The 27,855-nt window shown below is 37.4% G+C and overlaps 1 protein-coding gene across 1 annotated transcript in view; it reads right to left on the reverse strand.

Annotated features, from left to right (window-relative positions):
- Positions 1-24,794, reverse strand: part of LOC124596634 — a 265,721-nt gene extending 240,927 nt beyond the window's left edge. The window contains exons 1-4 of the mRNA XM_047135866.1: positions 24,513-24,794; positions 24,260-24,427; positions 6,867-7,009; positions 2,115-2,247 (exon numbers count right to left, since the gene is read on the reverse strand). Of these exons, the coding sequence (XP_046991822.1) occupies positions 2,115-2,247; positions 6,867-7,009; positions 24,260-24,427; positions 24,513-24,555 (487 nt within the window). The 5' untranslated portion in view covers positions 24,556-24,794. The remainder of the gene's footprint in view (positions 1-2,114; positions 2,248-6,866; positions 7,010-24,259; positions 24,428-24,512) is intronic.
- Positions 24,795-27,855: the final 3,061 nt, after the last annotated feature.

Below are 27,855 nucleotides of genomic sequence, written 5' to 3' on the forward strand. Positions count from 1 at the left end.
AAATGGGGGTTCCTATTTTTAAAAAAGGCAGTTGATAGTCGTTTGACCAATGGCAACGCCATCTAGCGAGCCAACCATAGCGTCATCTTGTTTCCCCCTTCAACCTAGACAAGTTTCGTTCTTTGTAGTTTTTTTGTTTGACATTTATTTTATGAGATATTTGGCCCGGTCACGATCAACGGATCACCCTGTATACATTTTGCAGACCAGATTCCAAGTACAATAGCTATGTTTTTAATGCATATAACTCATGTAGGGTTGCAAAATTAGTGAACATAGCAGGTCATGGTAATGTCCCATCGACAATAACAAAAAATTGATAAAAGTCTCCTCAAAATGCTACAAACGATGATCCACATACATAGACGAAAAAATAATGACCAGTTCTAAAATACTGAAGACCAGTTCTAAAATTCTGAAATGAGGAGTGCATTACAAAAGTACCTGCTAACAAAAACTAACACCTAAATCAGCCTCAAAGGATAAGTGTCATTTCAGGACGACACTGGCACTGGGAAGGAAGAGTACAAGCTTCTCTAAAACGCCAAATCGAATTCGGGTTCAGAGATCAGGTTGGCCACTCCTTGTGATAGTTTGCTTACTATTGAAGATATTTGTAGACAAAGTGAGTTCTGTTGTAGGACAAAATCATTGTATAACTAAAAGGACATACAGAAGAACCACGGATGTAATTCAAACATTCCTATGAAATTGAGCTCCCACATGGAAAAATTTAGCAGTCTGCCAGTTCATCTCACACCCGAGCCTTCCCCAATGTCATATCTTTCACTGATATTTGATGAAAATTAAATGTTCCGATCTCTCGCCAGACTCAATTGCAAAGACAACAGTATTCAACTGGTTAGTTATCGACTACACTTGTTGGCACACTCACTCGAAATTCTCCTTCCTACAATGTGCACACCTGACATTTCACCCTATACACATGAAATATTCATGAAACAATCTACACAAAGCAATCAACAGTATCATCCTCTTGATACCTGCAGCACTGATAGACCATAGTTGTCAAGCTAAAAGTCTTAAGTCTTTGGAGTGACAAAATATTTGATCAAGTGAACATCTGCAACTGAGAAACATATTTATAGAATAAAAATCCTATTCAATTGCCAGTAACTTCTTAATTTATTCTATGGCTGGTTTCAAGGCATAAAGCTGCATCTTCAGGTGCTAACAAATAATTATGGGAACATAAATGTGTGGCGGTTGAGCTAGCCAATCGTGGGGGTCATGCCCATATCAGACAAATGCATGAGAGCATAGGACCAGCAACCACAGTGCCCACCTGGACAGCATAACATGGATATGGACACGGACTTCTGTGTCATGCTGTCCAGGCGGGCACTGTGACTGCTAGTCCTACACTCCCAAGCATTTGTTTGACACAGCTGTAGCCCCTCTTGACTGCCTGGCCTGATTGCCCACATTTATGTTCCCATAATTATTTGGTGGCACCTGAAGATGAAACTCTATGCTTCAAAACTGGTTGTGGAATAAATTAAGAAATTACTATGCTTCAAAACTGGTTGTGGAATAAATTAAGAAATTACAGGTAACTGAAGTGGATTTTTATCATACAAATCTATTAATTGAATAACACTCAATGTCAGTCACTGGGAAGTTATATAGCCTTTGGCTACATTTGGATGAACTCTCTGATTATTGAAAATGTGGTTAGAAATTTTTGCTACTGTGTATGAGCAGTAGAACCATGAACACTTAATCACATGGCCACCTCTCTCTGACTATGGCCTGCCTACAATCTATTGAAGGTCCTCCACAGGTGATCATACATTAATTGGTGCCTCAATGCCATTTGAAAGAGATGGTTATACTAGATGTTTTCTCTCATTCTCACAACCATTTCCATCCCTTCATAATATTTAGTTGTGCGCTGAGAATAATGTACGGAAATTGCAGTTCCATGGATTTTCACATGATAGTTTTCTTACTGCGTTACTTTGGCAATAGCATACTTCAGTTCTGAGATAATTTTTCACGTTTCCCTCAAGCTACTGCTCTTTCCATGATTTTTTATTTTTAAAGATGCATAATTTACACCCAATTAGTGAAGTGCTGATGTATGTACATACCAGATTTGTCGTCCTTCTCTTTTGATTTCTGGCTCCGTACACCTGAACGTTTTGCACGCTCTGAGGAACACTGCAACCATGATTTTGATCGTCCAGATGAAGCCGGCGTGCTGCCTGTTTGGCTAGCCGAACCCTATGCAAAACAAACTATCACAGTTGTAACTATTCTGCTGAAGAAAGTATGTATCAATTTAAAAATAGAGACAGTTCGGGTCATTCAAGCTTAAAGAATCACAAGAGTATTTCAGAATGTAACAGATTTCAATCACACACATCTTTATAAAATCAATCGCATTCTCCACTAGCACTGTAAATGAACTAGATACCCATGCTGTAAGAATGTAATGAACTGACTAGCAGCAAATAACATAAAAGAATAATGTAGAATGGATGTCCATGAAAACAAGGATATGCTGGAGGAAGGGGAGGAAATATATAGAAAAGACAAAAATGTTCTTAAAATTAAAGAGGATTGATACTAACAAAAAGTGAGAATGATACTTATGGACTTCAATCAACCAATGGCTGTAGAGACAGAAGGAGCTGTTGCTGCATGTCGAAATGGGAGAGTTAGAGATTCCTAATAAACTGATTACGTCAGGCACAGCTGCTTTGGAAAACACCTGGAGCCAAATTATGATAAAGAATATATCAAGCGCCATGACCATGAAAATGGAGTAAGGAGTGAGATTCATTATCCTGCCTTCTTTTGAATACCGCCTTGGTAAAGGTTATAAGAGCTGCAGGTGTCACTACAATGGGGACTATCCTGCACAAATCAGTGTGGTACTGATAGATGTAGGTAATACTGATACAACTGAAAGAACATCAGGAGCAATGAAAGAAGCTTTTACAAGTCTTGGAGGAGCTGCTGGAAAGATGAACTGACAGATAAACAAAGGGAAAACAAAGTATATGCCTAAAACAACAAAAGATTATCATAATGAACCGGCTGTTATAAAAATTGGTTCCCAAGAGTTTACTGTCATGTGCAGTTTCACTTACCTTGGATTGGAAGTAAAGTTTAAGACCAATGTCAGCTCTGAAATCCCAAAATGAATACTTTCCACCAACAACTGATGCCAAAGCCTCAGAAAACATCTGAAATCTAACAAGGAGAAGTTCCCAGGGGTGGGATCAAGTTTTTGAATCCATCTGTACAGTTATATAGGTTAGGATCCCAGGTATGACGTCCAGCAGTCATTCTCCCTCGTGGGCCACTGTTTGCGAGTGGCCGACGAAAACAAATTTTGCATTTTTGCATGATCTTCCAGAGTGTTAAGATCAAAAGTTACAAAATTAGTGGTTAGCATATGAAACTGACGTGTTGAAGGTTGTGGGTTTGAATCTCATCAGGAGCTACAAACTTTCTACTTTTAAATAGTTGTCAAAATGAAATTTATCATTACTTTTATCCAGTTAACTGGTTTAAATGTATTTTTTTTCAATTTCAAGACCCTGTCACTCATTTCAATCAGAGCATTAACTTTTATGTTTACTCTTCCCCCCCCCCCCCCCATTTTTTTATTTGGAATCTTTGTGCATGTTATTTTAATTATTTTTGTATTAATTTCAATTTTATTTCTTACATTTGATAATCTTACATTTTCATCCATGTTGTTACAATTCACTATTTCTATTCCTCATTTTTCACATTTATTTATAATCCTTTTTTTGTTTTAAATTCTCAGCTGTGCTTTGTCCATAGTGCAAAAAGAATTTTTGTTTCAAATGTTTGTCTGACAACTATCATACAAAAAAGTACATCTACATCTTGTACATAACAAAAAATACATTTCTGACATCACTCCAACGCCAATATAAATAGATTACATCGACTTTTGTTTTTTAACATGTAGATTGGCATTTTCAAATGTTTAAATACTGTGATAGATTAATAAAAATTATGAAAATCACATGTACAATGATTATATATGAAAACAAAATGAATAGAAGAGAAAAATAATAGTAAATGAAAAAGTTAATACGTCGGTCAAAATGACATGACAAATGATTAGGAATTTTTTAAAATTAGAGTCATTTTGACAACTATTTAAAAATAATAAAAATTTGAATCACTTTATAAGATCTGAAATTTCAACCTCCTACATGTTAGTCTCATATACTAGCCATTATGCTATACCACCACTAAATTTATGACCACCAATTTCAACACTCTAGAATATCACAAAAAATTATGAAATTCTTTCATTGATTACTTGCAAATGAGGGTCCACCACAGTGAATGGCTGCAAGGCAAGATAATTGGGACCGTAATCAACATCACAGTATAGGTGGTTTCAAAACGTCAGTCTCAACCCTTGGGATCTCTCCTTGTAAGCTGCTGTTCAAGAAAACTACAGACATAATGTATAGTTTTTTTTGAGGTCAGTGCTAACATATGGTGAGGAAATCTGAACGTTAATGAAATTCGATGGAAGGCAAATTGACATATTTGAAAGAAAGATCTTGAGACAAATTCTTGGACCATTGAAAGAATAAGTTGTCTGAAGGAGAAGTTTCAACTATGAATTATATAATCTACTGAATATCAGACATTGTCGGTTACATTAAGATTAAATAGCCAGAATGGGCAGGGCATATATCAGAGCTAATAACAGAGTAAAAGGAAGACAATCAACACAGTGTTGAAGGAACCAGGAGAGCTGGAGGACGAAAGCTATGGTGGAAGGTGTAAAGAGGAGACACAAGGAAAACTGGAATTCAGAATTGGAGTAGTTCAGCATTAAACAGGAACGACAGGAATAAATTTCTACAGAAGGCCAAAGCTCACATAGGGCTGTCATGCAACTGATGACAATGATAATTGAATCACTACATTGGCAATATAGTACTACAACACTGGCAATATAGTACTACAACAATTTCAAGTATACTACTCTTTGTAATATAAAATGTATGTACTAAAACTGTAAAAATCACCACCATCTAATGTGTGTTTCTGGTTTTGATTTATTTAAGCATATTCATACATTGTTCACATATGAGCCCATTGGTTATGCCCCAACATAAAATTGTACTTCTAGTACATGCCATCTATGACACTTCAGCACTCTCTCTACAGCTTAAACTTTTACACTATCACAAGAACATTTCACAGCGTAACCAATGGTACTATCTGCCATAAAGAAGCCATAGCATTAACTATGAATCATAGAAACAAAAGCTTTTAGATGCACAAGTGGTGTCATTAGATTGGGTCATATTTCAAATAACTGGGCAATATGACAAAGGCTGATGGAAAGTGACCCAAGGGACGACCAAGGTTGGATTCAGCATAAATGCCACACAGCAACTTTAGGATTATAAAATTTCATTCCAATATGAAACAATGTCACATTATATGGAAGCTAAGATGCCAATAATAAAAGTACAAAAATAACTACTTCTAAATATTTACTATTAAAAACAGTCTTGATCACGATTTATTTATGAAGGTGACCGGTTTCGACCACTACTGTGGTCATCTTCAGACCATTGAGTAGGAACCTCTTTCTGTTGGAGAATCACTATGAGTAGTGATTCTCCGACAGAAAGAGGTTCCTACTCAATGGTCTGAAGATGACCACAGTAGTGGTCGAAACCGGTCACCTTGATAAATAAATCGTGATCAAGACTGTTTTTAATAGTAAATATTTGTAAGACATTGATCACTGCCTTTCCCGTAATGTATTCAAAAGTAACTACTTCTAAAGTTTAATTATCCATCACGGAAGTTGGCAGCACCTCATCATGATTACCCAGTACTGGGCAATTATGCTGGCCACTGGCTATTGAAGATAATAATAATGATCATCATCTCATCATCATTATAATGATATCGGAACTAGTCACTGACTAAAATAAAGTCATATCACGGCAACCCGGCAGTTATATCTTGCTTATTCAAATGCTTAAAATTATTACTAAGCAGTGACCTTGTAAAATTATTGTAGGTGTTCTTTATACTGTATTTCTAAATGGTGGGATAGTAACAGTAATAACGACAATTAGATCACTATAAAATTGCAAATCAGTATACCAGCTAATTACTCTCAGGAGGCAAATTTCAGTACTTCTGATAAAAGACACATACAAGTATATACACTATCCTGAATTTTGGAACTAACAGTTCCTTCCTGTGGGAGAAGAAAAGGATAGATTGTCCTAGTTCCAAAAGCTAGGATGAAGTACATAATTCTTATGTGTATTAACGGCTGTACTGAAATTTCACCTCATGAGTGCAAGTAATGAACAGAAATACTGTCTTATAATTTCAGTTTGCTCGAGAGGCACCATTAACCAAATTTTCCACCAGTGTTGGAATCACTGTATAAGTTAAATGCGAAATGACATTCAGTGAAAGCAGAACATCCATTTCTTACCTAGTTCCAGAAATATGCCTGGTATAGTTATAGACAATTCAGCAAGTACATTTTACCTGGATTCTTTATTTTCCTCAAACTGTATTTATGATAAATTTCTCTATTAAAATACAAATTGAAAAAGAAACATTAATTGTTTCAAAACATCCATCTATTTCACTGTAAGTTAAATGGAATATACAACTATGAAATGAAAATCTCACTTAGCTTGTTTTGGTAGATAACTTCCTTCTATGTTCTAAGAAGCAAGCAAGCAACCAAATTGGTACTAATGTGTTTGATTGCAGGTGACAGCATAGCTGTGTTAAAGAGTAGTGAGAAGAAAGTACTAAAACAATAAAAAGATTGATCACTGTAATATACCAACCTGCGAAGGAACTGTAATACTAAGCAGAAACGTCTGGCCCGACTTTGACGCATCTATCAAAAATTTCAGTTTTTGCACCAAACTAGCACTCTGTTTCAACTGTTCTGCTGCATTCTCGGGCAGTTTCTGTGAGCGCTCAGATACTGAAATACAGAAAAAAATTTAACGTGGGTTGTAAAAAACTATTGCTTAATCACTTTATAGCTACATATGAAACGAGCAAGCAGCTAGTGCTAGGTTCTCGTTTTGTTACAGTTAAACAGTCAACATCTGTGTCAAGAAATCAGTCCACATGGCTTCAAATACTCAGGACACCAGTTTTCAAAATACTTGTGCCACATTCACAATCCATTTTACACAGTATAATACCAACTGATGTTTCATTATTTTTCAATATCTACAACCAGTTTTTAACAACCAGTGACATTATTGATGAAACGCGTCTGCCAGTTGTCTGGCTGACTAGTTTCATGAGGTACAGTAAAACCTCATTAAATCAACTCCCCACTCAGTCCGATCATCTCATTTCCGGTGACTGTTTTACTGGCTTTCACATGACACCACTCCGTGGTGCTGCTGACAAGCCAAGCAACAGGTCACCACAAAACAACTGTACCCATCGTCAGTGGCAGTGCACAGTGTTGCGCCATGTGAAGGCTCAGGTGCGGCAGAGAAGCACTTCTCCATGGTGGTGTGTGGAGGGGGCCTTACATACGTGAGCCACCACTATAGTCAAGTTAAGTCTGACTTGTCACTCATCATTTGGTGTCTAGAACAGTAGGCAGTTGACTGTTGATAGGTGCAGTAGTTAAATCAATTTGTTTCTAACTCAATTAATAGTGGTATTTGTTTTATAAATTAGTGACAATGTTCATCTTACATACTGCATTTAAGTATGCAAAACTAAATTATGGCATCAACTAAACGTAAGTATGTGATGCAGTCTTTAGCAGAGAAACTGAAAGTGCCTGAAAGGCTAGATACAAATGAGTCTCTTTAAAATATTGCACTCAAGTTAGGGGTTGGCATAACAACTGTTAAAGACTGGAGAAAAAAATAAGAAAACTCTTTTTAAGTCAAGATAATGTACGAAAACTCTTGAAAGTCATACAATGATGGATTAACAATGGGAAGGCACGAAAATACACAAGACTTTGAAGAATTCTAGACAATGCTTTGTGGATGTAGTTTGAGCAAGAGTAAAGTAAAGGAACAACATTGTCTGGACCAATCACAAAAGAAAAGGTACTGATTTTGGGTGAGACATTAAATGGAATCAGTGAAAATGAGAAGTTTACAGCAAATGAAGGCTGGCTAAATCGGTGGAAAAACGACATGGAATTCAAAATGTAATTATGTCCAGTGAGAAGCTGTCTGCTGAAGAAGCAGCTGCCAATGAATTTGTACTGAAATTTGAAAACTTAGTTGAAGAGTAAGTGCATAACTTTGGTGAGTCTGGTTTTAGACTACAAAGTGGTCCCTACAAGAACTCTTGCTGCACAGAATGAGTTATAACAGGTACTTAACTTGCCAAAGATAGAATAATTCTTCCTCTCTGTAGTAATGCTAATTTAAGTCACAAGATGTAATTATTTGTGATCGGAAAGGCAAAAAAACCAAGGCTGTTCAAAAACAGTAATATGCCATCACTACTACATGTATATCATTGTAACTAAAAATCAGCTTGTAGGGGATCTAGACTCTTTGAAGTTTGGTTTTATGACCAGTTTGTTCCTGCCAATACGAAACACCTAAATGAAGAAAAACTTACAATAATTGTCATATTGATACTTCACAATTCAACATGGCATCCATCAGAAAATGAACTCAAAAAGGTTTTATAAAGGCTTTATTTCTTCCTGCCAAAGTAAAATATCTAATCCAACCTATGGACAAGAGGGTCTGTAAGTGGCTGAAGATGCGTTATCGTCAAAAATACATTGGATCAATTTTAAAGAGGACACAAAAAGGCAGCAGCTGGTTTCAAATGATGAAATCATTAAATGTAAAAGATGTAATCTATGCAACTCCCAAAGCTTGGAAAGAAACGCCAGCAGGAACGCCTGAAAAAAATCTTGGCGCAAACTATGGCCAAAAATGAATGAAGATGAAACATCAAAAGAAACACTTGAAAAGAATTATGGTGAAATAACCCATGCAGCAACTGATAAAAGTCAAGATGTAGACAATCCAGCAATTTTGAGGGACTTGCAGGTTTCACAATCAGACACTGAGCCCGGTGACATAAGTTAGTGGATAATTACACTGAATGTTGACTGCACAACAGAAGAAAAATTAACTAACGACCAAATGATTGACAATGTAACTCAAATAACCAATGGGAATGAGGAAGATGATGACAACAATGAAGACAATGATGATACAGCTCGGGTATCACACACATATGCTCAAAATGCTTTTGATATAGCTCTTCAATACATTGAACAAAGTTCTAAAATTCTACCCAAACAGACCTTTTGGGAATCACAAAATGGCAAAGCATTGTGGCAAAATCAAGGTTGTCATATGCTACTCAAAAGATAACTACAGACTTTTTTTCCTGCTTCAGAACAGAAAATGTTTTACCATGTGATTTCTCATGTTTTAAACAGTTAAGTACAAATCAGTTGTGTGTAAATGCAGTACTGTGTAATACGCTATGTAAACTTGTTGAACTTTCACTCACAGCAACAATAGCTATCATACGATACAACTATATTTTACATTACAGGTACTACTGTACAGTACACTTTCGTGTAAGATTTTTTGTTGTTGTTCTGATGTTTCTTTTTGTTCTGTTACTGTTTTCATATGGGACAAAATTTCAAATAGTATTTCCAGGTGAAAATAAAAGTTGTACTGTACTGTATTGTGATGTTACGTGTCAACAAAAGTGTTCCTCTGCTAATTGAACCTTTTTTGCATTACATCATGCTCCCTGTCCCAAGGGGACAGATTACCAGGTTTCTATTGTATTATTTTTTTGGCACACTGATAGAAATAATGGATGTAGAAGCTCCAACGAATATCAAAAATAATTGCAAAGGACGAGTAGTTAACACCCCTCATATCCAGTCTGCTTCCAGTAATTAGATGTATACCCTGCAGAGGCAGTGAATGGAATGGAAATGAAGTCCCATGCTTCTTTACATAGCGTAGGGAATTGATGCGGGAGACCCGTACCACCGTACTAGGCAATGTCCTGATGGAGGTGGTTTGCCGTTGCCTTTCTCCGACCATAATGGGGATGAATGATGATAATGAAGATGACACAACAACACTCAGTCATCTCGGAGTAGGTGAAAATCCCTGACCCTGCTGGGAATCGAACCCAGGATCCCGTGTTCGGGAAACGAGTACGCTACCACGAGCGGCGGACCTTCTTCTAGTAATTAGATGTATTCCCTGTAGAGGCAATGAATGAGCAATTTTTAGTTTTTACTAACAGCCATATAAGTTCTGCCAGATAACCAAATTTATCTGGTAAGAGGGATTCAGTAAGAAAATCAGCCTTGACGTCATGCGGATTTTACGACTTGGCACCTAGCCCACTGTTGTCTGTAGGCAGTCTCTATCCTTCCTTTGATGAAGGTGATTTCCAGTCTTTCTATTATGATGGCGGCTAGTCAGCTACATTTCTGAATTTTCTGGGGTGAGGTAGTCCAGAGGCCTGTCACCCCTCTTGGCTTGGGCAATAATGACTTGGTGTCACACCTGGCAGTTGCAACTTCAATAAGACACGCTCCTCTTGTTTACAACAGCAAAGTGCCAGTTACATTTGAAACTGTGTGGACAGAGGTACGCCACAACAGTGGGGTGGCGTAATAGTTGGTTACCAGTAAGCCACTCCTATTATTTGTAGAGACACTTGATCTTTATTTCAAATTTTCTAGGTTGGGGGTAAGCCACCTCTAAATTTGATGAGACACTTGATCATTATTTTGAATTTTCTCTTGGGAGGGGGGACTGTAAAGGTGATCTATCATGCAACCGTGGCACTGCACTAAACTCAGACTCAGAACGTTGGTTTCCGTGAGAGCTGCTTCACTGGTGTGGTTGACTTGAAGCAAAACCAGAGAATATGTACTTCAGTCAAGCAACATTTGATTTTACGGCCCTCATGATCATGTTCGATTTGTTTCACACTAGATTTCTTTACTCTTGGCGATTCACAAGTGAATTCTGTCTTGGTTAATATTTGTACACTGGCTTCCACGTGTACGTTCATTACAGTGCCAAGTACGTATCAGTCATTCCCTTGTATGCCTCATTAGCACCCCCATCTCACAGCATGGTCAGTGCAATTACTTCTGCTTCATCGGGGAATGTGAATTCTGAGCCAAGTGGTCATGGCTTCCAAAGATTTTGAAAACACAATGCTTGCGGTGCACAGCGCTCTCTCGCAATCGTACTGCCTTCCTGCCATTTTCGCCAACTGAGCTGCAGAGCTGACGAAGTGGTTTTGCACTGCGTTCAGTGGACATGTGTGTCCCTGATCAATTATGGTATTACATCAATCCGTCCCAATAGATTTTGCAGCAGGCACAATTGACTCCAGCGACATTGCTGGTGGGTTGTTGGATGGAGCATGCTCAATGCCGAGAAAAGGATCTTATGCTGCACACTGGATGAAAGATTATAGTTGGACAGAGCAGGAGGTTGACAAGCAGACCATAAGATGCCACAGAGGATTCTCGTGCTGCCGGTAGCTCTCTGTGTGGCAGTCACAAGAGACCAGTGTGGACGACAGGAATGAGCGAGATCTGCAGGCTGGAGTAGACGCCCTTGTTTTGATGAGATGCAATATGCAGAGGTCTTGTGAGATGTGAGGCATTTGGTAGCAAAGTTGGACAGCTGTTTTTACGGTAAGCTGGAACTTTTAACTTTGGGAGACTGTGGTGGCATATGTGGTGGCATCATGTCTCAGTAGATGTGTTATACAGTCCCTTCACTCAGTCATTGGATTTTGAATTTATGTCATCGTAGGCATTCCCAAGGCTTTAATTGCTACCGTCTTCACTAGAGGTTGAAATTGTAAAAGAAGCTATTTTAGGAGAGTTGATATATTTCCCCACCAAGTACGACATTCGTGAACCAACAGTTTTAGATTTCTGTAGCAATTGCTAGTTAGTTGCATGTACTGACGTGTATATTATTTGAGTTAACTAATTTCACTTCTATGTTTCTTGTAGGGGCCTGATAATACTCTGTGCTCTAGTTTACCATGCCAACACAAGGGATTGCATTGTAATTGCAGGTGGCCTGCAGCAGGTTTCTCTGCTCTTGACCAGGTGGCTGTGTTCCTGGTTGATTATAGTATCACTTCTTGGAAAGTAGATTCCGGCTCAGTTTGCGAGGTTTCCGCAATGACTTATGATTTGTGATTTGGAGCAGTTACATTTTGTGAGCAAACTGTGTTGAGGATCAGCTATCGATAGTTTATCTATCTTGCACTTTGCACGGTTAATTATCCTTTCAGTTCTTAGAATCTGTGCAATCTGATTGAAACCCAGTGCTGGATTTCTGCATCAGGGATTGCATGTTTCACTTAGTGATGGAGAAATGAATTTTGCACATCATCTGGGAGGCCTTGCTTTTGAACAGTGTGGAATCTAAAGCAACTATAGTTGAATGTGGTTGTGATAATTACAACTAGCAGCAACACTGTTGTCTTGCTCATCACTTGGATGGGTATATACATTTGGATTGTCTCATGACACATGTTTTGAGAATTGCGAAGGTGTGTCAGCACAAGCTTTGAGTTTGTCTGGCTGTATTAATGAATTTTCATTGATATTGCTGGCCATGTTTCATGAAATTTTCTTAATTTCATTGGCTGTGTTTCTCAAATTGGTTTTGATGTATGCGTATCTAATTTCAGTTGTTGGTTTCTGTTATCAGTATCAGGCTTGTGCTGCTTAACAACTGGTTGCAAGGAACAATGTGTGTTCACTATGAAGGTTGCTCGCTTTGCTCAGTGGGCATCCTGGGCTGTCAACAGCAATCCTACAGTATAAAGTTTTCTAATTCTACCAGTGATAAATCAGAGTTGGGGCACAGATTACTAGGAAGGCCACCTCCATTGTGTGTGTTCTAATGTCAGTGTTGATTGGGCTAATGCTTGACCACTTGTAAAGGAGCTAAGTCTCTAGTGTAAACTGAAAAACTAGATTAACTCACAGCTAGTGCCTCTTTGCGTAACTGGGTTATTGCCTGATATTGTTAAGCGACACAGTATGATAAATGGCTGCTGCCTTAGTTATGGTGTCGTCATTAAAGCTAATAAAATCAAATGAGCACTCTAGGTTAACAGTTAGCTTGGGCGGAGGATACTGAGCAGCCACTAGTTCATATTAACCTTTAGTACTGAGTATTTGCTAATACCTGTGTGTTTATCAATGCCACTAAGTGGTTGTGTTAGTGTCAACTGGCATACACTGGTTATGTGGGAAGAATTACCAACTGTACTAGATCGACAGATGCTGCATTGTTTGCCTTGTCATTTAATTTTCATTGAAGTCATAATTTTGTTTTCTTGGTGTTTTTATTTAATAACGATCACTAAATGCATTTCTGCCTGTGTTTTCAAATCATTGGTTAACTGAATGTTTTTATCTGATGTGTCTTTTAAATGTTATCAGCCAGTGGCGTTGTTAGTTGGGTTGAGAAAGAATTCAAAAACATTCAACAAAGCACATTAATTATTCAGAGCCCTGCTTCAGAACAACAGAACTTGTGCATTCCATTTGTCAGCAATTCGAAGGTTCTCACCATCATTGCTACTGATGTCCCACTGGTCAAGCAGGGTCAAGTTCAGATATCCAGGACCGAGCCAATCTCAAGACGTTGGAAAGTCAAAATTCTTGGTAGATTTTGAAGACTGAAAATCGTGTGTTCATAGAAAAAAGATTGTTTTACTCCAACTAGTTTTCAGCTGCAAAATTCAAGCGCTGTACTCCCCAGTCACATTCTGGCATAATTTGAATGCGATCACTGGAAACAACATTTTTTGTTTTGTTTCCCCAGTTCCTTCTGGCCCATTTGCAGAGTTTGATCAATGTAACCTAATATGCCATTTTAATAATTAATTGTTTGGCATAGCCTGTTTGTTGGTAGCAGTTTGTATTACCAAGCTAATTACAGACGTTGTCCATCATTTTAGCGTAACCAATGACAATATCATGAAATACTGTCACTGGCATACACTAGAAAACATTATGTATAAGCTACCACAGATGACGGGCAACGCCAAAACTAGTCTGGTAAAGTAAACTGCTACCAATAAGCAGCTTATGTCAAGCAAATAATTATTAATATGACATATTTACTATTCCTACAAGCTGCACAGCACTAAGAGTACAAGACATTCTAGTAACCAATACTTTCCCATGTATATCGATGGTTCACACCTTTATACATTTTCTTTAACATTCAGTTTCCCATGTCTGTGATTATTAGAATCAATTAAAAATGGGTATTACTGCACCTTTTCTATTAATTCAGTAGGTATAAAATCTCTAAAACTATGGTTTAATAATTTTGCAATTATTTACAAAGGGCCTCTTTCTTTTTAAAACTTTGCACAAATTTTAAATTGTGTAATAGAGCAAATGGGGAGCGCTCCGAGTTTTGGAAAGTACATACAACATCTACATCGATACTCTGCATTCACCTTATGGTGTATGACAGAGAGTAGTCTGTACCACTACTTGTCATTTCCTTTTCTGTTCCACTCACAAATAGAACAAGGAAAAATGACTGCCTATATGCCTCCATAAGAACCCTAATTTCTTGTATCTTACCTTTGTGGTCCTTTAGCACAATGTAGGTTGCAGGTAACAGAATCGTTCTGCAGTCAGCTTCAAAAGCCGATTCTTTAAATTTTCTCAATAATGTTCCTTGAAAAGAATGCTGCCTTCCCTCCAGGGATTTCTATTTGAATTTCCTAAGCGTCTCCTTAATGCTTGCGCATTGTATTAACCTACCAATAACAAAGCTAGCAGCCTGCCTCTGAATTGCTTCAATGTCTTCCTTTAATCCGACCTGGTACGGACCCCAAACACTAAAGCAGTACTCAGAATAGGTCACACTAGTGTCCTATATGTGATCTCCTTTACAGATGAATCACACTTTCCTATAAATTTCCCCATAAATCAAAGTCGATCAGTCACCTTTCCTACCACAATCCTCACATGCTCGTTCCATTTCGTATCACTTTGCAACTTACATCCATAAATTTAAATGATTTGACTGTGTCAAACAGGACACTACTAATGCTGTATCCGAACATTACAGGTTTGTTTTTCCTATTCATTCACTTTAACTTAAATTTTTCAGCATTTAGAGCAAGCTGCCATTCACCATACCAACTAAAAATACCTTACTGTACACCACAGCATCATTAATAAACAACTGCAGATTGCTGCCCACCCTGACGGCCAAATCATTTATCTGTATTGAGAATAATAGCTGTCCTATCACACTTCCCTGGGGCACTCCTGGCGATATGTTTGTCTCTGATGAACACTCATCATCGAGGACAACATTTCGAGTTCTATTACTTAAGAAGTCTTCAAGTCACTCTCACATCTGTGAACCTATTCCGTATGCTTGTATGTTCTTTAACAGCCTTCAATGGGGCACCACGTCAACCACTCTCCGGAAACAATGAAATATGGAATCTGCCTGTTTCCTTCATCCATAGTTGACAGTATATCATGTGAGAAAAGAGCAAGCTGACTTTTGCATGAGTGATGCTTTCTAAATCCATGCTGATTCATGGACGTACACGTCCCGGTGTCAAGAAATTTATTATATTCGAACTGAAAATATGTTCAAGGATTCTGCAGCTAACCAATGTTAGGGATATTGGTCTGTAATTTGCGAGTCCTTTCTTGGGAGTCATCTGCGCTTTTTTCCGGTCACTTGGGACTTTGCACTGGGCAAGGTATTCATGATAAATGTGAGTTAAGTAACGGGCCAATAGTGTATTCTTTGAAAAACCAAATTGGGATTACATCCTGAACTGCTGACTTATTTGTTTTCATCTCCTTCAGCTGTTTCTCTACACCAGGGATGTCAGCCATATGGAAGTCTGTCTGATGGTCAAACGACAGTATGTTTGTACAATTCTCCCAGGTGAATGATTTCTTGATTGTGAAATTTAAAACATCAGCTTTCGTTTCGCTATTTTCAACTGCCACATGAGACTGGTCAACAGTGACTGGATGGAAGCCTTAGACCCACTTAGCAATTTTGCACAGGACCAAAATTTTCTCAGGTTCTGTGCCAGATCTTTTGCTACAGTGTGACAATGGTAGCAGTTGTATGCTTCACACATAAATCCTTTCACAGACACACGAATCTCTACTAACCTTTGTTTGTTGTCATTTGCACATTCCCTTTTGAATCGAGAGTGCAACAGCCACTGCTTCCTCAGCAGTTTCCAAATCTCATTATTAAACCATGGTGAGTCTTTTCCATCCTTAGTCAACTTACTAGGCAAATAATTCTCCAGACCACAATTTACAATCTACTTAAACTTTCCCCATAATTCCTCTACATCAATCTTACTGACACAATTCACTGTCTAAGTGAGACACTAACATCTGCTTATCTGCTCTTTCTAGCAGAAATACTCTCCTAGCCTTTTTAAATGATTTATTAATTTTTGTAAGCATAGTTCCTATAATGAAATCGTGACCGCATTTCTATACTGATGATGTCAATACGGTCTGATCTACTTGTAGCTACAAGGTCTAAGATATTTCCACTGCATGTGGGCTGCCGAGCTAGCTGCTCAAGACAGTTTTCAGAAAATGTGTTCAAAAGTACTTTGCATGACTATCTGCCTGTACCTCCTGCAATGAATCCATAGACATCCCAGTCTATATTCGGTAGGTTAAAGTCGCCTCCAACTAGCAATGCATGATCTGGGTATGTATGCACTACTGACCATAGACATTCTTTAAATGACTCTAGAACTGTTACAACAGAATTGGGTGGGCAGTAAAAACATCCAACACTTAACTTCGTTTCACCTATACCTGTAATACACGACCAGGTAACTTCACTGTCACACTCAACTTTGACCTCAACAGAGGTACATTTTTGTCAACTACAATGAACACTTCCCCTCCTCCGATATACATTCCGTGACTGACTAAATATCTCAGAGCTTTCCACTTTGGGTTTCAGCCAGCTCTTGGTCCCGAGAATAATTTGAGCATGAGGACTTTCCTGGATGCCAGTAAATCCGGTAACTTTGTTACAAATACTTCAACAGTTCACAAATAAAATTCTGACAGTCAAAGTATCTTTACTCTGAATGTTGTCTGACTTCCCTTGCTGTGTATCAAATGGCAAGTGTTCATCAGAGTACCTCAAACTACCGCCTAGCCAATAAAACCCTCATGTTCGCTCCACAAGTACTCTGCTACCCAAGTGGCTGTTTTTTTGGGGAGTGCTCTATTAACCTATCATGGGGAGTAGTACAAATGCCCCGAGCACAGGTAGTTAGTCTCCAAACACATTATGTCATCCCATATGCTGTACTTGGTAACACAGTTATTCTTTCAGCTATTTTGTCGGGGCCTGACTGGTGTCCCCGTAAAACAATGATGGATGCTCTCCTGAACATAAGGACATTAGGAATGATGTACTGCTTGTTTTCCAGCTCCTGTTCATGTAGGCAACGGCTTTTACATTGCCTAATTCAAGACATGCTGCATAGATGTTTGAACTACGCACCTTCTCCACTAAACAATGACAAATCATAAGCACAATCAAGTGAAATTCAAAAGCAGAGTCATCAATGAAGTACAATATTTAGCACTGACAGCACGTTTATTACTGACATCAGCTTACAGAAGGCATGTTTATTGTTGACACCAACAAACAGACAGAAAATAGCTGCCTCCTAGTCACAGAGTGCTATTATTTAAACAAACACCAAACATTCCCCAATATGAAAACATTACAAACATACAAAATTTCAAGAACCTTCTAAAAATAATAGAGAACTGGCGACCTGCAGCATGTCAGCCCGCAATGCAAAGTTCTACCCCACATTGCATGTAACAGAACTCTTGGCATATTACTTCCTCTCAACTACAGCTCACAAAATGACCACAGTGAACAAATCAGAGCTCATTGTTGATAATCATCCTGTGCAAGCCCCATTCACGAGTGGCGCGATAAAGGTGGAAATGATGGTGGTACCAGAAGTACCCTCTGCCATATACTATAAAGAGGCTTGCACAGTATAGATATAGATGCAGATTATGTTTTGTGCATAAAATGCATGTTTGACCATCAACTGTTATTATTTTAAACCCAAATATTGACCGGTTTCAGTCACACACCATCTTCACGTATTAGGGTTAAAACAGTTCAAGCCACATCATGTATCATTACCGAAATAATAGTCACGTCTCATATGTAGAACACGTCATGAATTCCAGTTTACAACACAGGACTTTTAGAAGCAAACATACTAATGACAGGTGCAAACAGAGCAGTATTGAAGAGAAGATGCTCTACACATGAGACATGGCTATTATTGAAGTAATGACAGATGTGATGAAGTGGCTAAAACTGTTTTAACCCTAATCTGTGAAGATGGTCTGTGACTGAAATTGGTCGATATCTAGGTTTAAAATAAGAGCAGCTGACGGTCATGCATGCCTTTAATACATTACTTGACATCTGTTGATAGTCACCTTCCAAAAATGTTCAGTTTTGTATACCCTATCTTGCCATTATGATGAAGTCCCACACTCCTTGACAGAGCATAGGGGAATGATGCGGGAGACCCGCACCGCCGTACTCAGCAAGTCCTAGTGGAGGTGGTTTGCCATTGCCTTCCTCTGACCATAATGGGGATGAATGGTGATGATGATGATGATGAAGACAACACAACAGGTACCCCCAAATCATTCAGACTGAATGAATGAATAGCCTTCACTGAGAGACCATGGCAAAATGCTTCCCTTTCTCCCAACAATTAAGGCATGTAAAATGTAGGACATTCTTACAATGAATGTTTATTATTTTATTGATTTTGACAGCTGACCCTCTAAGGACAAATTTGCTGTTACTATGACAGTTCTCATGTGTGGTATTTTTTTAATTAAGCCAAATCAATTCACCCTGTACAGCACACCAGTCATGAGACCATTGTGCACTTGTCTGTTTCTCATCTCAAGAAAGTCCTAAACAATCAGCACAGCTGTTCTGAAAAGATTTTGATTTATCTCTCTTCTGATTATATATTCACATCTTCTAGATCTTTTTTGATGCTCATGTACCAGAATATTAATGTATTCGGTTCTGAGTCAAAGATGTTGAACATGAATTCCATCCAATTAGACACATTCACTCCTTGTATGTTGCCCTAAAATTAACGTTGGCCTTTACATACTGAATGAATAATTTTTTTCCTACTTTGAAAAATATTTCTTGTTTCCATTTTTCATATAGACACTATTTTTATAATTTGGACTCAGTATAATGAGTATGACCTCTTTTTATTTTAATTATGCTAACAAGTGTCTCTCAGACAGGATAAAACACATAGCTGCACAAGAGAGCTGTTATGATTGAATGTCATTTACACTGTTTCATTATTTCCATTTTCCTGGCTCTTTGTTTTACGGCTTTGTCACATCCACAGGCTGCAATCTATTTACCCAAGCATTTGAAGTTATTCACACATTTTATAGTTCCGTATCTGGTGTTTAACTGGGCAGTATTATTCTTAATATTTAACATTACTTTCGTTTTTTCAAAAGTCATCTATACGACAGTTTGTTCCAGTACTTCTTTCAGTCATTAATTTAGATGATACCATTACAAAATCTCCCATCATTACAGCCATAACATCTGCAAAAAGCAAACAGTTGATTTCCCCACAATTATTCTTACTAATCCCAATTCACAAAGTTTCTGATGTTTTAGTGCCCCGAACCATTCTTTATTTTTCTTTCCAACAACTAGTTGGACATGAGTGGTGAGAATCCTGAGAATCCACCTTCCTGTAGAGCTCCTGTTCTTATTTCATACGGTTTAGAGAACTAGCCCTGAAATTTTATTTGGGATCTGATGTTGTTCAAGAATGTTCTTATAATCCGTAGTAGTTTTTCATCAACTCCCATTTCCTCTAGTATGTTAAGTAACACAGCACAGTCTATGATCTTTTTAACATCTGTTTATCCATCATCCTCTCAGTACAAAATATCTTAATAACATTGTCAGGTTCAATATTTGTTCTACTCTCAAAACATTAGATTTGGAATCAACTACGATATTCTCAAGTTTACACTTGATTGGCTGTTCTAGTCATTCTAAGACAAATATGGACAGGATCCTGCATGTTACCAGGAGTAATGAGATACCATTATTTCATAGCAGTGATAATAAGAACAATTATTATTATTATTACTGCTGTTTGCATTGAAATTTTCATTCAAGAATTCAAGGGTGAAAAGTTTTATTATTCTGATTTTGTGATCTATAAGGTTCTGTAATGTTATGACATGTTCTATGATCTTAAGTCAATGACACAAAGGTTTGTTCAAAAATAAATAAAACCACAAACTCTACCTAAATTCACCTGGGTTGGCAATATATATTACAATATGACAGAAATAAACAAAAATCAAACCAATTCCTTTCTAAAATAAATAAAAAGGGGGGGGGGGGGGGAGTGATATTTCTTTCCCCTCTATCTTTAGCACAATAATCTTTATCTTTCAAGAACATTTTCAAAAATGAGTGGACTTTTTAATGATAGTTGGCACAGATTTCATGTTAAACTCAAACTCTAGTCTGAACTATCGTTTGATGCAGCTATCCACACTAGTTTACCCCATGCAAGTGTATTCATCTTCGAATATCAACAACAACATACATCCACCTGCAGCTCTCCACACTAGTCTTCTATCCTGTGCAATTTTTACCCTCCATTACCAAACAGGTGATTCCTTGATGCTTCACGATGTTTCCTACCAATAAACCTCTTCTCTTAGTCAAGTTGTGCCATAAGTTTGTTGTTTCCCCAATTCAATTCAGTGCCTCCTTACTAGTTACTTGGTCTACCCATGAAGTCTTAAACATCCTTCTGTAGCACCACATCTTAACAGTGTCCACCCTCCTCTTGTCTGAACTGCTTATCATCCACATTTCAACTCCATGCAAGGCTACACTCCATAAAAATACCACCAGAAAAGAATTCCTAACAATTACATTTATATTCGATGTTAACAAAGCCTCTTTTTCAGAATTGCTTTTCTTGCTATAGGCCAGTTTGCATCTTACATCCTCTCTACATTGTCCATTGTCATTTTGCTGCTTAAACTGCTAAATCCAGCCACTATTTGCAATATCTCATTTTGTAGTTTTATTCCTTCAGCAAAACCCTATTTAATTTGGCTACATTATCCTTGTTTTAGTTGTGTCAATATTCATCTTATAACCTCATTTCATTCCATTCAATTCACCTTTCACATTATTTGCTATCTCTGATCAAATAATATCAGAGAGAAGCTACAATCATGTCTAACTCTCTTGTCAACTATCCATCTCTTTTATGTCCTTCAACTCCTGCAACTGAAGTTTGGTTTCTGTAAAAGTAGAAGATAACTCTCTGCTCCCTGTAATTTATCCCTTCAGAGTTTCAATTAATGTGCTCCTATCAACATCGTCAAAGCTTTCTCTAAATCTACAAATGTTATAAACATAAATTTACCTTCCTTTAACGTATCTTCTATCATATATCATAAGGTCCATCAATACTGCCTCGCATCTTCCTCCACTTCTCCAGTACTGCATCTCATTTTCCCCGCAGTGGGTTTCTAGCAGTTTCTCAATTCTTCTTAAAATAATTAGTGTTAGTATTTTGCAACTGTGACTTATTGAACTGATAGTTCAGTAATATTCACACCTGTCAATGTCTAATTTCACTGGTACTGGGATTATTACATTCTTCTTAAAGTCTCAATGTAGTTTCCCCGTCGCTTATACCCAGCATTTCAGATGGAAAACTTTTTCATGATTTGCTCTCTCAAAGATCATAATACTTCTTAGGAAATTCTGTTTACTCCAGGTCCATTGTTTCAATTGAATTCTTTCAGTGCTCTATCAAATTCTGTTTGTAATATCATAACTCTCATCTTATCTATTTCCTCTGCCCTTTTTATAATATGCCCTTCATGTACATTTCCCTTGCACAGCCCTTCTATATATTTGTTCCACATTTCTTCAGCTTTTCCTTCTTTCCCTAGCAGTGGCTTACCATGTGAGCTCTTCTTATTCACACAGGTAGTTTGCTCCTGTTTCTCTAACTGACAGTCACATAAACAATATATCAATTCATACTCTCGTACTGTGATGTGCATGGAAATGGGCACTTCCCTTTGTACCACATGTTACACTTTTTCCTTCTTCCATCCATACATGGAACATAAACAGAATGACTGCTTAAATATTTCTATGTACATAATATTGTATCTGTGGCCCCTCGGGAGTAATACATAGAGGACTGAGAGATATTCCTAGATTCTTCACCTACTACTGGTTGGTGAAACTTTACAAGAAGGCTTTTGCAGAATAGTTGGCTTCTTTCTTCCAATATCTGCCCATTTCAGGATGAGAGCATGGTTGTGAATCAAATAAACCTGGGGCTATTGAATGCATCCCTACTCTGTATGTGTTCAATAACCTCCGTTTGTTTTACTTGGTACGGATTCAGCACAATGAATCTAAGTCTGCCGCCTAGTTTCCCTAGGACTCAGCCTTTGTGATCATTCAAATTGATACTCCACAAGTTGTTAAATCACAAGATCTACAGGAATGCGCATGCATTTTTTTTTTTTTTTTTTTTTTTTTTCAGGTAGTATCCCATTACAAATAACTGCTTTATCTACAGATGTCTAACATTCATCTTATTTACTACGTCTTTAACACACAATATCAACATACAAGGTGCAAAAACATGTTCCTCACCTAAAGTTACATATTGGAGACTGCCCCCTGTATTTCGTTCTGGTAACAGACAGATCTGTTGCACAGGTTAGGTTGGGACCAGCCTGAAGTAGTCAACTTTTTACTAATGAGCATCAAGATAGAGATTAAGTCATTTCTATTAGTGTTTTAGGTTGATGTAACAACCTGCCCATTGTAGAGACAGATAAATCCCAAATGGACATACCTCTGTAATAAAATGTGGTCATGCAACAAGTGTCACTAAAATTATCCCTGTTCTTTCAACCTGAAGTTTATTCGAACAGTCAATTAAGAGACAGCTCTGTTTTTATTTACATGAATAATGCACAACCTCCATGTAGTATGTTTATCGGTTCATCTTAGATTAATTAAAACAGATACCTTTATTGGAAGACTCCTTTAGTATTTAGTTACACCACTATTCACTTGGTAACTACATAATGTATAAAAAAAAAATTTCACACCTAGCTTGGTTTAAAAGTTCCTCTGAATGTAACCTGCCATAAATCTGCTGAGAAAGTTAAATTTCGAGCAATCTCAGTAAATCTGAAATTACTTCACAACATATGTTGTATATTCGTGATTTAAAATACAATTAAATGAGGTTTAAACAAGTTTGAAATATGTATTACTGCACAAAATTCTAGCCCTTAGAAATATTTCATTGTCAACTTGTCATATTTAACAGACACCGCTTCACGACAATACACCTTTAATAACACAGCTGGAATCTGCTGATCCACAGCTTAGTGTTCCCATCTATTAAAGCCATTATGATAATGAAAACTGCTATTTCACAAAGGTACATCATTCTTTCTGCCCAAACCGACTTCCTCCTCATTTTACTGATCAAAATTCCATACGTCTACTGCTCTATAAAATACCGTTAATATTTTGATATCATAGTCCACCGTTTACCAGCATATAAGGAAAAAAAGCTCCATACAAAATACTTAAATGCCGCCTATATTTGTAACTACATCCAAAAACTCAAATTTGCAAACTAATGCCCCTTCGTATGTGTTTGAATCGACTACTTGACGGATCTATTGCACAGAAATATTAATAAAGTAAGAGACTACAATACTTCGCAATAAAGCAAACGAAAATAATCGGTTTCAATGACAAACGGATACTACTGCGTAATCAAAATCTATCATCACTTCCCTACCCTAGGCACCAAGTTTTCTAAACACGATAATTCACACGAACACTAACAAAATATACGAACAATCGAAGGAAAGCTCTGGCATTATCCCCACCGAAGGATCCACTGAAAATACATGGATAAGGTAAGAACTGCCACATCAATCGTGGAAGAGAAGGTGCAATGGTTGAAGTCTGGTTACAATTCGTGAAACGCCATAACGAACACTACGGCCAAAACTTACCTAAGCAATGAACTGCACAGTATTCCTGCAGCAAGTCAATGAGGCTGTTCCCCATTACTTTGGTAGTGTATTTTCTTCCTTGCTTTGCAAGTTCCAAACATTCAGCAAGGTGAGATGACTGCTCTAAAAAAATTCTTGCGGCATCCTCACAATTGTCTTGCAGATAACCTGCAAAATAATTCGCCACCTACATAACACAAGCAACAAATAATAAACAATTATCCGTAGCACTCAGAGCTAAAACAATATTCACCTAAAACAAGCCTTGCAACTTCCGATGGCAACAATGTCTCCATTCTTCAAACATTCGTTTTACTTCGTGATAAATGGAACGTACGATGCACACACATCCCAAGTCTGTAAACTATATAAATTAACAGCCAAGGCTGTTGAACTATAAAATTCCACACACTTTTCACACAACATTTGAACTAACATCACATAAGCAAATTCCTTCTTACGTCACCATTGTCAATAACAGAGTTAATTATCCTAAATTTATATAATCTGCAATGTTCTCAATTTCCTTTAGTGTCACAAGCACCAAAACATTCCACACACAGATCATACTACACCAAAGATATTGGAAACGAAAGCGGCGCCAGAATTGTAAATACAGCGTTTCTAGACGACGCTCAAACGTGAAACTTGTAAACATCTCAGGGTTGCCAACGTTAAAATGTTCTCTGACAGTAAAGCTGTACCACAGTCTAACAGACTGTGGCTGTACAGTCCCATTATCAGCCGAAGTCTTCGATTAGATTAGATTAGTTTTTGTTCCATAGATCCGTGGTGAGGAGATCCTCGTGGATGGGGAACATGTCAATTTTTTTTAAGCTGAAATAACAATACTAATAGTATGAATATATACAATACATCATTCGTTTCTATTAAAAAATTCGTCAATGGAGTAGAAGGAGTTAGCAACTAGTAAGTCTTTCAGGCTCCTTTTAAACTGATCTTTATTTGTAACTAAATTTTTTACGTTTACTGGCAAATTATTGAAGATGAGTGTTCCTGAGTAGTGGACCCCTTTTTGAACTAAAGTAAGTGCTTTTAAGTCCTTGTGCAGATCATTTTTGTTCCTGGTATTGTATGTATGAACTGAGCTGTTTGTTGGAAAAAGAGATATATTATTTTGAACAAATTTCATTAATGAGTAAATATACTGAGAGGCTGTAGTTAGTATGCTCAGTTCTTTGAAGAGGATTCTACAGGACGTCCGTGAATTTACTCCACAAATAATACGTATTACACGCTTTTGGGCTCTGAAAACTTTTGTTTGACTTGAAGAGTTACCCCAAAATATTATACCATATGACATAATGTAATGAAAGTAGGCAAAGTATGCAAGCTTTTTCATTTTTATGTCGCCTATGTCTGCTAACACTCGAATTGCAAATACAGATTTGTTAAGGCGTTTCTGAAGTTCTGTGGTGTGCTCTTCCAAACTGAATTTATTATCAAGTTGTAATCCCAGGAATTTAAGACTGTCAACCTCTTCTATCTGCTCTTTTTCGTATTTTATGCATATGCTGGGTGGAAACTTCTATCAGGTTCTGAATTGCATATAGTGAGTCTTTTCGAAGTTTAATGTCAGTGAGTTGGCTTTAAACCATTTATTAATATCCATGAAAATATCATTAGCAGATCTTTCTAGAACTACACTCAACATACTATTTATTGCAATACTTGTGTCACCTGCAAACAAAATGAACTCTGCTTCTGGCAGTGTAACTGATGAGAGATCATTAATGTACACAAGAAAAAGCAATGGCCCTAAGATGGATCCCTGTGGGACACCACATGTAATTTCTTCCCATTTTGATGATGACTGATGACTTAATTCACTAGTCCCTTGCACTGACACAATTTGTTTCCTGTTAGTGAGGTGTGACTTGAACCATTTTGCAGCACTGCCCATGACACCATAGAATTCTAAATTACTTAAAAGGATGTTGTGGTTCACACAATCAAATGCCTTTGACAAATCACAGAAAATACCTGCTGCTTGTCATTTGTTATTTAATGAATTAAGTACATTTTCACTGTGGATGTAAATAGCCTTCTCGATATCAGAACCCTTCAAAAATCCAAACTGTGTTCTTGATATTATGTTATCTGTGGTCAGAAGGTTGAGCAGCTGCCTGTACATTACTTTTTCTAAAATTTTTGAGAATCCTGGCAAAAGTGAAATCGATCTGTAGTTTGATGGTATCTCTTTATCCCCTTTCTTGAATAGAGGCTTAACATCTGCATATTTTAGCCAGTCAGGAAATGTCCCAGTTATAATTGACTGGTTACACAAGTAACTTAGAATTGTACTAAACTCACAAGAACATGCCTTAATTAACTTTGTCGATATTTCATCGTACCCACTAGAATGCTTTGTTTATAAATATTTTATTATGGACGTTATTTCTTTTGGTGAAGTGAGTGATATATTCATGTACTTGAAGCTATTTGTGAAGGCTAGTTTCAGATATTCAAGGGCATTATTTACTGATCCTGAAAGTCCCATTCTATCAGTAACGGATATAAAGTTCTTGTTAAATAGATTTGCCACACTATGCCCATCAGTTACTAATGTGTCATCCACCCCTAGTGCAATTTGCTCCTGTTCCTTTCTGGTTCTACCAGTCTCCTCTTTCACTATATCCCATATTGTTTTTATTTTGTTCCCTGACATTGCTATCTTCTTCTCATAGTGCATTTGTTTAGACGTCTGAATTACTTTTTTTAATATTTTACAGTATTCCTTGTATTTAGCTAAATCATCAGCACTGGAGCTATTCTTGGTCGACAGATACATTTTCCTTTTTGTCTTAAAGGAAATCTTTATTCCTTGTGTAATCCTTGGTTTTATTATAGACTTCTGTTTAATTTGAGTAACTTTTAGAGGAAAACATGGTACTGACATTGTTCATGAATGTGTTATATTTTTCATTCACGTCATGAGCACTATAAACATCTTTCCAGTTCATATCTTTGAGCAGTTTTCTAAAACACTCAATTTTTGGTTGATTGACTACTCTCCGGTACTCAGATCTAGCAGTCTTGATAATCTGCTTAGAATTTACATCTAAAACAAGGAGCTGCATGTCATGATCTGATAGTCCATGTACTGATGTTGTGTCATAAACATAGAGCCATGGCAAAAGTGAATTCCAATTCCATGTTCAACAATCCAAACACAAGCAGAAAACGTACGACAGTATATGTACAGTAAATACAGAATTAATAAAATCATCTGAAAAATCAAATGATTTTACGTCTTGGCATACATCAGCGTCTTGAGCCAATTGTTTTATCCTCGTGGATTACTATTGTTGTTAGAGAACTAACCTCTCATGTGCAGAATTCCCACGTATAACAGGCATCATTAGACAAACTGGTGGAACTCAGAAAACAGGCATGCATACAATTACGAATCATGTTATGAAATGAGTTTTTCTTTCTACGTCAAGGCCAATAGACATTGACTGTCACGCCATGTCAAAATATTCCACAATCCATTTCAAATGCCCACATTCACATCTATATCTACATAGATACTCCGCAAGTCACTCTTAGGTGCAAGGCAGTGGGTTCATTGA

The sequence above is a fragment of the Schistocerca americana genome, chromosome 1 (genome assembly GCF_021461395.2).
Source record: "Schistocerca americana isolate TAMUIC-IGC-003095 chromosome 1, iqSchAmer2.1, whole genome shotgun sequence".
NCBI lineage: Eukaryota > Metazoa > Arthropoda > Insecta > Orthoptera > Acrididae > Schistocerca > Schistocerca americana.